Source organism: Tachypleus tridentatus, chromosome 5 (genome assembly GCF_004210375.1).
Source record: "Tachypleus tridentatus isolate NWPU-2018 chromosome 5, ASM421037v1, whole genome shotgun sequence".
In the NCBI taxonomy this organism is placed as follows: domain Eukaryota; kingdom Metazoa; phylum Arthropoda; class Merostomata; order Xiphosura; family Limulidae; genus Tachypleus; species Tachypleus tridentatus.
Genome location: NC_134829.1, coordinates 16,035,962 through 16,048,484, shown reverse-complemented (window position 1 = coordinate 16,048,484; position 12,523 = coordinate 16,035,962). Strand labels below are relative to the sequence as shown.

Genomic DNA, 12,523 nt, shown 5'->3' with positions numbered 1-12,523 from the left:
GTTTTCAGTTTTCTATACATAGATATACAGAAATTCACCATCAGGTTCGGCACAGATCAAATTTATTTTGAAAAATACGACGTTAAAAATTAAAAATGTTCCCTCAATAATAGTATCTACAGCACTAGAACTTCTAAAAAGTGAAGTAATATGGTGGGTTAATCTCAGCTGGTGATTGAGGTACGAAATAATTGAGCTATAATCTAAAATAAGACCCGGCATGGCCAGGTGGTTAAAGCGTTCGACTTATAATCTGAGGGTCGTAGGTTTGAATTCCTGTAGCACCAAACATGCTTGCCCTTTCAGCTGTAGGGGCGTTATAATGCCTTAGTCAATCCCACTATTCTTTAGTAAAAGAGTAGCCCAAGAGCTGGCGGCAGGTGGTGATGACTAGCTGCTTTTCTTCTAATTTTATAGTGGTAAATTAGGGACGACTAGCGTAGATAGCCCTCGTGTAGCTTTGCGCGATATTCAACAAACAAACAATAATCTAAAATAATTTTTACTTACCCTATCAAAAGTCCTGTTGCGACAGTGATAATTTTACGTATTTACCAAGCTAACATTCAGGGCTCAGTTTCCCGCCGTCGACACAGCAGAAAGCCTCATGTGCAAGATATATATGCAAAAACGGCTCGTTTGGGTTGAGAAAATATTTTACATTGTGCAAGAATTATTTTGTGTTTCAGAAACTCGAAATACGAGTTATCAGACTGTTAAAAAAAAAGCATCTATGTGCAATATGAATCATTCATAAAGCAAGCGGTTTTAATAGCGATTTTCTGTAGTAATATAACAAAAACCGGAAGCATTCTCGTTTCTCGTTGTATGCTGTGATATAATTTAATATTTTTAATTGATGGACAAAATATAATTGAAAATCAGCTTTCTAAGTAAGTTCCTACCCTTCCCTCTCCTTCCGCCAGTGACGTCCCACATTTTCGACAGGCTGCTATCTTGCAGTCCGCACACTGTGATGTAGTTTCAGCAGTTAAAACCGTCACGTGACATTGGGGGCAAAGCTGTTGATGCTGAGGTAAACCAGTAGATGGCGATGAGGTAGTCCCTAGATTGTGCTCTTCTCTAATGTGCTGAACTTTTCTGAGAAATTGAAAGAATAGTTTTTTCTATGAAAATGTTAAACTAACACATAATGATTTTAACTCTAGAAATTATAGCTATTTCTAACTAAACTCGATATGAATTGTTGTCGACCTTATTTACGCGAAATCATTTTCTGTTGAAGTAAAGCTGAGAATTAGCAAGATTCAAATCTATTTTTCTGCTTTTAATTCTATTTTCACTTCTCCTCCAAAAAGTCTCAGTTTATAGCACTTTACCCATCCTTAAGAATATTTTAAACATTCCAAATATCTAAGCTACGAAGGTGTTTCCTGATTAATATAATTATACCTGCAGCCAGATTTACTGAAGCAACGGTTACAATATTTTTGACATGTCTTACATGCGCTTTGTATTTTCAAGCTTTTGTGAGGAAAAAACTATGTTAACAAATCTCTTTTTCTTTTATCCTTCCTCGTCCAAAGTTTTTTCCTCACTCTATTTTTCCGTTGCTTCAGATTCCTGATAAGGGTCAAAAGCTCACTAGCATTAAGTGACAGAATTAATCAAATATTTCATCAATATTTCTAAAAATCCAAGCTATATAAAGAACATTAATTGATAGCTACAACCTAAAGCATTTTCTTAGTGTTCGTTTTTACCATGAAGTAAAAAAAGTTACTTTGGAGATCCTTATCTGTCAGTATCAACTTGAAATACACTTAAGTGATTGTATATAACTTTAAGCTGACTCTGTTTGTCGATATTATCAATTAGTCGCATAACGATCTCTTAACAAAAAAGAATTATTGATTGGCTCAGTGATTGAGGTTAGTTAGTAAATAAAACTCTCCTTCATCAAACCCACAATTGTTATGATTAGCCTTAGGTGTTGTGTAACCTGCAATTTTTATTAATTATGTAAAATACAACATCACGCTTTGTTGTTTTTCAGTAATGCAATAGTATTTTGAACAATTTCAGCCAACAAAGCTTATGAGTTTCATTTCACGAAAAACAATGTGCTAATAATTCGAAATAGCTTATGACTTCAGCATCAATGTATACAGGTATATAACACAAGCTCATATCTAATAAAAGAAGATTAGTTAGAATTGTTAATTTGAAAAAGAGAAACAGGTATCGTCAAACAAAGTACGAAAACAAGTTGAATAAAAGTGCAAACACTATAAATGTTTTCAAGCCTACAAGTAAGGTCCCAGACAAGACTGGAAATAGTGTCTACATTAATTTCTCAGGTTACACATCCCTATTCTGACTCTATGTCTACAGTACTTATCTAAAACATCACTTTAAACAAAGCTACGCGTTTTCTGAAGCAGGTATTTACTGAGCCAGATGGTTCTATGCCTGAGATTTCATGTAAACATGTTTTGAACACGCCTCGAGTACAAAAGCTACCGTTGACAACAACATCGCATCTATTATGTGTTTACATCAAAGTGAATCAATAAAAAATAATTACCTCTTAAATATGTCATGGATATTTACAGCGTTTTATACAGCACGTTTGATTAGGTTTTGGTGCAAACTATTCAGTAGATTTTTTTGAAGACTTGTGAACAATTAATATTCATAATACTAATATAAAGAAGTGGGCAAATTTTGATTTTGTCTAATAGCAAACAGTCGTGATATTACATATTTTTCTTATTATAAGATTTTGGGTAACCCTAACTATTGAAAATTAAGATTTTGAGTGTTGTTTGAAGAATAAGTTTGTTTTTAAAGTGATTTTTGCTCAAATGTTTTAGTAGAACTTCGAGCAAATTCCTGTGCGATCCATATTATGAACTACTAACCGTTCATAAATTAACTTTTGAACTTACAGCCTTTTTCTTCTTCTTCAGGTTTTAAATAATTTGTTCTTACTTTTTATTCATCTTTTAAAAATACTTAGTGCTAGTTTTCAAATATTATTTAGATTATGGTAATTAAATTGCTGGCAAAAGCTGTCTTATTATTAATTACTAGCTGAACGAAAACGTTCGAAATTCTAGGGTCTGGTTTTACAATTGTTAGCTAAGTCATATTTCTATCTCAGTATTAGAAAAATGCGTCATTGAATACTATATATATAAAAACGGCTAGTTTGGGTTGAGAAAATTTTTATGTAGAGGAGCGAACAACGTTTCGACCTTCTTCGGTCATCTTCGCGTCATCGTCACCTGACGATGACCAAAAAAGGTCGACGTGGTTGTTCGCTCCTCTACATAAAAATTTTCTCAACCCATACCAGCCGTTTTTATACATATATTTTTCTCTACAAGTGGGTTTTCTCGTAATCACTGATCATCATTGACTACGACATGAAACTATTTAAATAGTACACGGAAATCATTGGGTAAGACATCTTACTATTTCAATAATACACAGAGTTTATTGGCTAAAATATCTTTCTTAGCAGTGCAGCTAGATATTTCATTACCAAATATAATTAATTCAAAGCGCGGTGAGATATTTAGTTGAAATCTTTATTTACTTCAGTAGCTCGATATTATTGGCTGAAACGTTAATCATGCAGTAGTCAATCGATATTATTGGCTGAGACGTTAATCATGCAGTAGCCAATCGATATTATTGGCTGAGACGTTAATCATGCAGTAGCCAATCGATATTATTGGCTGAGACGTTAATCATGCAGTAGCCAATCGATATTATTGGCTGAGATTTATAACTTGTATTCGCACTGCACTCGTACTATTAGTAGAGACGTATAAAGTGTGAAACACATGCATAGATAATTTCTATGATGACTGAATATGATATTTTAGTACGGCAAGGAGACTTGTGGCTGACGTTGTAAGTGATACACGTAAAAAAAATGTTTAAATATTTCCTGGAAGAGTGAGTAATAAAAGAATAGTTATACAGAGCATTGTATAGCCCAAATAGTTATAAAGAGCATTGTATAACCCGTTTTAAAGAACGTCAGTTAAACAAAAAATAAGAAATATTATACTTAACGTGACTTCGCCATTCAGTACTTACCTCAAAATTTTATAGCTCGCGGTTTCAACTCCCTTCATTTTCTACTGTATTCTTTAGCTTAGACAAATTTTGCGTTTGAAACAGAAACTCTAAGCTAGCCTTTAAACGTGTTTTTTTTTGTAGTTTGTTCATGGAATTACCAACAATATATTTTATAGAAGTTAAACAAATTATTTTCCTGTTTTCCAATAGGTAAACCACGTATACTGTTTATTAAGAAATAACATTTTATTTATTTCGCTACGTTTCTTTATACTTTTTTCTTTCCGCTTTGAAACTTAGATCTTATTGGTCATTTGCCACATGTTTGATTAAAAAAATATAATAATTCAAATCCTTTAGAAAAAACAGCATAAGCCAACAGGCGGCGTTACTTGTTTAGTAAATGACTGCTATCTTAAAACGAATGTCTGCGGTGGTTATACCAGTAGTCAAACGATCAAACGTTTGATAATTTCACAAAAATATTAGAACCAAAATCATTAAAAAATTCAATGTTTCGTAACATTATCGTTCATTTAAAACACACAATCTCACTTGAAGAAACTACAGAAGGGTATAATATCTTATTAATAAAATAATGCGACAGGGTTTCAGAAATACCTAGGTTACTGGAAGGAAAGTATGGATGCTACTTATATCAGGGTTTCAGAAATGCCTAGTTTACTAGAAGGAAAGTAGGGATACCATATATTTCAGGATTTCAGACATGCCTAGGTTACTGGAAAGAAAGTATGGATACCATATATATCAGGGCTTCAGAAATGCCTAGTTTACTGGAAGGAAAATACGGATACCATATATATCAGGATTTCAGAAAAGTCTAGGTGACTGGAAGGAAAGCAGAGATACCTTATATTTCCAAACTCCTTTGTTTGTTATAATTCTTTTCAATTATAGGATCAATATGCATTCGCTGTGTGTCAAAACCGTCTTGCTGGAAGAATTAAAGGAAACTAACAACTATTACTTGAACGTAAACAAAACAGTTTTAAACACTTTAAGTCCCTTGTCAGCAAGATAATACAGTAATAGTAGTTTAGCATTTATATGATTTAAGCTAAAATTTGTTGAAGACAAATAAAATCAGATGAATTGTGGGGTATGATAGCCAATTATAAAAGTACAGCTACAGTTTCATTATTTAAATTGTCTCTACCGAATATTTCTACCGTAATGACTCTCAGCTACCATGTAAACAATGTGGCGTGATTCAAGGAAGTTGAATTATTGAAACAAGAACATTTTTAAATGATTATACACATAAAAAAATCGAACCTCGATGGGCAGAGAATAGATAAATCATTGTTCTTAACAAGAAAAATCGCTTATCATAGTTAATTCCAGAATTAATTTTACTTTAAAATCTGATCTTTCGGGCTACAAGTTTGGAATACTGAAAACAAATAACGATGTTTAGAGTTTTACTTACATCCATTTTGATTAAATTATAATTGCGTACATACGTTTTGCAATCCTATCTGTTTTTGTTAACAACAAGATTTTTATAAATCATGACAAAAATTCATGGGAAAGCTATTAGTAATAATTATTAATTAGGATTTGTTTTTGTTTGTTTTTGAAATTCGCGCAAAGCTACTCGAGAGCTATCTGCGCTAGCCGTCCCTAATTTTGCAGTGTAAGACTAGAGGGAAGGTAGCTAGTTATCACCACCCACCACCAACTCCTGGGCTACTCTTTTACCAACGAATAGTGGGATTGATCGTCACATTATAACGTCCTCACGGCTGAAAGGGCGAGGATGTTTGGCGCGATGGGGATGCGAACCCGCCACCCTCAGATTACGAGACGCACGCCTTAACCCACCTGGCCATACCAGGCCCCATATTAATTAGGAACTGACTTTCAGAAGGAAATCGATACAACAATGTATTTTTATTTGTACAAAAGGTGCTGAAATATGAAAGTTTTTATATATATGTATATAATGTATTGAAAAGTAAGTATATAAACCACAAAAATTGATAATTTATAGAATTACGTATAAACACAATTTTTAAATTATTAAACACACGGGGCCGGCATGGCCAAGCGGGTTAAGGCGTGCGACTCGTAATCTGAGGGGCGCGGGTTCGCATCCCCGTCGCGCCAAACATGCTCGCCCTTTCAGCCGTGGGGGCGTTATAAAGTAACGGTCAATCCCACTATTCGTTGCGTAAAAGGGTAGCCCAAGAGGTGGCGGTGGGTGGTGATAACTAGCTGCCTTCCCTCTAGTCTTACACTGCTAAATTAGGGACGGCTAGCACAGATATCCCTCGAGTAGCTTTGTGCAAAATTCAAATCAAACACACGAAAGCTCTTAAATTTTGTTAACTGCGTAGTAACTAAAACAAAGTTCTGACAAAGAAATTATAGTAATTAAATGACACTGTGACCTGTTATAGGTTGTTGTAACTCAAAAAAGTAGTAAATTATAAATCGGGATAATTAATAAATCGTAACTTCATTGCTAGTTATTAAGTAACATTGGCAACTAAAACGTGTGTGTGTTTTTCTTATAGCAAAGCCACATCGGGCTATCTCCTATGCCCAGCGAGGGTAATCGAACCGCTGATTTTAGCATTGTAAATCCATAGACTTACCATTGTACTAGCGGGGGGCACAACTAAAATGTCTTAAAACAAAGATGTTTTAACAGTGAATTAACCAAGAAATCATAGAGAATAAAAATTGTGTTAACTGTAATAATGCAATGAAATTAGTAGAAATTGAGTTAATAAAAATTATAAGTTGCTAAGGAACTGTACTAGCTGATGCAATACAATAGTTAGTAAACTCATATAGTCGAGAAATTATTGTGGTTAGAAAACTGTGGGAGTTGATGAATTCAGTAAATTGGAAATTCAGCTAATCGAGAAATTAGTATGACCAATGAATTGTACTAACTGACGTAATACAGTGATTATGAAACTTAGTTAATCATTGTGACTCAGAAACTGTGTTAACGTAAACAATACATTTATTAGGAAATTAAGTTAATCGGGCAACCGTAGTGATTAAGTAATTGTGGTAAATAAAATAATGAACTGAATAAAAGAATAGCAGAGATAAGCAAAATATTATGGCAACAGAGAAATCGTGTTCATAGAAAAGCGTATTTTTAATGAAACTACATTAACTAACAAATTATGGTAGCTATAAAACCGTGCTATGTGAAATGTTGCACAGACAAGGAAACTGAATTAATTAGGAAATAATGGTGAATAAGAACATACGCCAGCTAAATTTATGGATTTTCAAAAAACTGTATTAATCGGGAAATTATGGTCATTAAGTCATTTGTTAGGTTAATTAATGCAATTAGTGAGACTGAGTAAATTAGGACATTTTTTTACAAAGTGAAATGCTGAAGTGAGCGAGAAACTGAATTAATCAAAGAATTGAGGTGACCTAGTAATTGTACTAACTATAATAATGTTATGAGTGGAAACTTTATTGACTGAGAAAATCTGTGACTCAGAAAAAAAATAAATTAATGAAAAAAATTTCATAGCTAAGCAACTATGAACAGCTAAACTATTGCACTGAAAAAGTACAAACTATAGCTATTAAGAAACTGTCATTACTGAATGTAATACAGAGAAAAAAACTATTGTAATCAAGATATTTCGATGACCAAGAAATGTACTAATTGAAACTGCACTAAAACTGCAGTAACTAGCACAATAAACTGACTATAAAAATATAATAATAACAACTAAGAAATTTTGTTCCCTTAATGTAATTACTAGGAAACTGAGCTAAGTGATAGATTGTATGCACTAAATAGCAAATTGAGCTCATCAGGAAGCTATGGCGACCAGGAAACCGTATTAAATCAAATAATGTATATATTATAAACTTGAGATAATCAATAAATTATGATTGAGAAGTGCATTAACTCAAATAATGTACTGAAAACTAAACTGAGTCAATCTAGAAGCCATGATGACTAAAACTGTGCTAACTAAAATAATGGTTTAAGCAGAACCTGACAGAATGAAGAAGTTATAATAGATAGAAACATTGTGGTTCTGTAAGTGTGGTAACTGAAATAATGAATTTAGTGAAGTTGAGTTAATCAATAAATGTTTGTGCCTATTGCAGTATAAAAATGGTATTAAAAAAGAGATTAAAAACTGAGTTAATAGAGAAATTCTTGTGACTAAGAAGTTGTTACGAGTGAATAGGAAACTGAATTTATGCAATCAGTTACAGTGAACGAAAATTGTAGAAACTCAAATAATGAATTGTTTAGGAAATTAAGCTACTTAAAATGTGGTGAATAAAATAATGCACTGAGAGGAAATTGTATTAATCAACTACTTATGATGATTAAGAAAGTGTACTAATTAAAATAATTCATTAAATGGAAAATTAGTTAATCTAGAAATTATAGTGACTGGAAATAATACCAGGAAACTGTGCTGGGTGATATAATTTAATTGATAGAAAATTGAATTATACAATATACTAACTATACTGAGTTAGTAAAAATCACAGTATCTAAGAAAATATTCTAACTCAAATGAGTTAATCAAGTAATTATGTTTGCTCGAAAACATCCCTTATTGTTCAATAGTAAATTTCAGGGTTTCTGTACTCCCTGTATTTTGTGCTTACTGGAAAACCAAAAATAAGACACTGTGACAAAAATAATAGTGCACTGAAAGGAAACTGAATTATTAAAAATATTATGATTATGAAATTTGCAAAGTAAAATAAATGGGTCACTAGCAAACTGGGTTAATAAATAAGTTTCTGTGACTTAGAAGTTGTCGTATATGAGACAATGCATTTATTGCAAGGACTAATTATTTAAGAAGGTAACTAATATAATGGGTTAAATAAAATAATGCAACTTTGATAAGACTAAGTTAATCAAGATGTCATGGTGAAGAGAATTGTGTTAACAAAATAATGCAGTAACTATGTTAAATATAAAATTATATTATACTGAATAAAAAACCGTGTTGACCACTATAATGCGTATTCTGTAAAAACGAGTTAATAAAAAGAAATTATGGTGACTGACAAACTGCACCATTAAAAATAAAATAAAGCGTTGGGTGAAACCTGAGTTAATTAAAATTATGCTGAATACGATATTATAAAAAATAGATAATGCAATAATTAGGCGTTTGACCACAAAGAAATTACGGCGACTAAGAAAATATTTTAACTTTAAAATTTATTAACTAGGAAAATGAATTAATTCTGAAGTTATTGTGACTAAATAGACTAAATAATTAAATAATATTTAATTAATTAAATAAGAAATATGTGCGTGTGGGTGTTTTTTTTTCTTATAGTAAAGCCATATGGGGCTATCTACTGAGCACACCAAGGGAAATAGAACCCCCTGATTTTAGCATTGTAAATCCGTAGACTTACAGCTGTACTAGCGAAGGGCAGTAATTTTAATAAAGTAATGTAATGGGAAACTACGTTAATCAAGAAGTTATGGTGACTAAAACAATAAGCTATGTGAAATATTTATTATGTTGACAAGGGAACTGAATCAACGAGGATATTGATGGCTAATATACCGTGCTAACTAAAATAATTCAGTGTAAAATAATCTGCATTAACCAATTAACTACGGTGGCAAAGAAACTGTGCCATCTGCAACAATAAGTTAATTAAGAAATTATCGTCATTATAATATTTTTAAAAATAAGGAAATGACGAAATGTTTGAGAAATTACGTTGCTTAAATTTCAGTAACTAAAAAACTGTTATAACTGAAAAGATGAACTGACTTGAAAATTGAGTTAATTAAGAACTAATGGTGGCTGAGATTATGTTATATATTTAAGATATTTTATTTTGAAAGAGCAAATGGAAAGAAAGTGAAATTGTATCTATTATAAAAAACTGTAGTAAGCTCTAATCATGTTGAGTAAGTGTCAGTTGGATACCGAAATATGAAACTGCTTGCGAAGACAAAAGACTGCGAAAGATGAAAGAACGACATAATTTAGCCATTACTTACAATCAAAAATGGTTAACTACAGCTATTTGTCTGAGTACGTCAGCAAACTATTTAGGAAAAATTAAAGTCCTGAAGGTTGTGGACTAGCCTTCTGTTTTGTCTGCTTGTTTGAGTTAGCTTTCATTCGACTTAGATTTAATTTAGTAATTAAAGAATTGTTCCATTACCAGTCTGTAAAAACAATAAATAAAATGTAAAATTGGCAGAATGTATAGTTTTAAACTAAAAAAAAACATTATTTACTACTTACGTACGCTACGTGTAGTATGTATTTATTTAAATATAGCGATATTCTCATATAAAAGCAATCCACTATTATAAAATATTGAGTTAGTTGGGCATTTAAATTTGGGCATGGTCTAGTTATTAACGAGCCAAGATGTAAATTAAATTAGTTATGGTTCGCATTCCCTTCTGCATCACCTCACCCTGCACTTTAAGTTATGGATGAGTAATAAGAGTAAAAATCGACTATTCGATTAGTGTTAATTTAAAATTTTGTAATCTGTGCTACTGTCTTCCATTTAGCCTACCAGTTAAAAGTTAGGGCTAGCGCAAGCAACCTCGTGCAGCTTTCAGAGAATATTCAAGTAACAAATAGTCGTGCCCTAAGAAACAAGTCAATTTCTTCTACATTTACTTTGTCTTATAAAAAATAAGCAAACGGAGGAATTTTCTTTTTCTCCAGTTGTATATAAAAACACTAAATGGTACAGTTCTTTCTTTCTTTCTAAGGCTTCAAGTACCAAACAGTTACAAAACAACTTATCCCATTATGATATTAAAAAACTAATAAACAGAATGATTGTATTTATAGGAACATTCGTAGGAGGAAACATAGCATAAAAAAGTCTAAGTGAAATTAAGTAGTGAATGATTACTAAATTATAAGAACATTTAACTTGGATAAATAAATAAACTTATGGGCAGTTTTATAACAGGTATAATTCATTATATTTGATATAACACATACGTTTAGACTGAAATAATATGTAAGAAAAGAACACAAATTCACCCATGCCTTTAGTTTCAACATAATAAGTGATTTATCATATGGCTTAAAAGTAAAATTGAACACTTGCCTTTAATTATCATATACCAGTCCTCTACAACTGAAGTGATTAATTGGTTTTTGTTCAGTAATTGGTGAGCAATAAATTAAAGCATTATATCGGTTTAAGATGACAGGTATAATAAAAAAATGCTATATTTCTACATTAAGTAACTAATTACAAAAACAGAAGAGTAAAAAAATAATAAACTAGAAGATTAACTCGTAATGATATATTGTTATCTGTTGATCTTTTGACATAAAAATGTTCACAGAAATATTCAACTAATTGTCATTAGAATAGGCGTTTAAATATTCAATAAATTCTAATATATTTGTTTCTCTTTTGCGAAATGTTATTGATTGAAAAACAGTAACAACCAAACTAAACTAAATTCTTTGAAACACTAATAGAGTTCTGGCTATTAACATATATCGCTACGCCTGTTAAAGTACCTGCTCATCGGAGCAGATGTGTCATGCAACAAACATTATAATTATTCATCGATACGTTTGTTTGTTTTCAATCCTATTTCCTGCGCAACATAAAACTTTCGTGTTATTTTTAAAAGTTTGTTATTTGTCTTTATGGGACTAACTTTTTAAGAGTATGAATCAAACCTAAAAGACAAAATTCTATTACACGTCTTTAATGGTGACCCTTGTATTCTATCAGTCCCAGTACTTCAAACAAACAAGTTTCTACAATATTCTTCATGCCAGTATCATTCACCTTTTACCAACAAACTTCTAAAATAAGAAATATTAAGCAATTACGTAAAATTTTGAATAGTTATGTTTCATACGTATGTATAGTACTGGTTTGTTTACACGTGTGCTTATTTCAAGTTACAATATATTATTTTAAATGTATATAAATATCATAATTACAGGTTTTCTTAAAAGAACAAGAGTACTGTGTTAATAACCAGAAATTCTGAAGTGAAATTTTACAAAATCTGGTTTGTACATTCACTGACGAAACTATTAGAAACTTCAACCTAATAAAGTCATCAGATCACCGATTCGACGTGATGTTTACTCGACGAATGTTTAGAACATATCATATTTAATCTTTGATATTCTTTAATCATTTTTTCTGAAACTCAGATAGAATAACAATTTGTTCTGAAACGTCCCATAGATCCTAAATAAAATTTAGATCATTTCAGGGTAGTTCACCAAAGTTTATACCCTGACCGGTTTACCAGTTATGGAAGATTTTATCTATATGGATGGTGGTGAGCTTACGGCACTGTTGGTGTACCTGATCAGCTAGGGTGTCAAACATCCAGAACAGAGAAAATACATTAAGATAGACATGGGAACTACCTCACCCCATGTAAATAAACCTCAAAACACTATACCCCTACTAGAAGCTTGTAGAGTTAAGACTATGCAAG

At 31.7% G+C, this 12,523-nt stretch overlaps 1 protein-coding gene across 7 annotated transcripts in view; it reads right to left on the bottom strand.

Annotated features, from left to right (window-relative positions):
* Nucleotides 1–12,523, bottom strand: part of LOC143250596 (uncharacterized) — a 103,301-nt gene that overhangs the window by 77,761 nt on the left and 13,017 nt on the right. For all 7 annotated transcript variants that reach the window (XM_076501398.1, XM_076501394.1, XM_076501399.1 and 4 more), the window contains exon 2: nt 906–1,101. In XM_076501398.1, the coding sequence (XP_076357513.1) occupies nt 906–1,101 (196 nt within the window). The remainder of the gene's footprint in view (nt 1–905; nt 1,102–12,523) is intronic.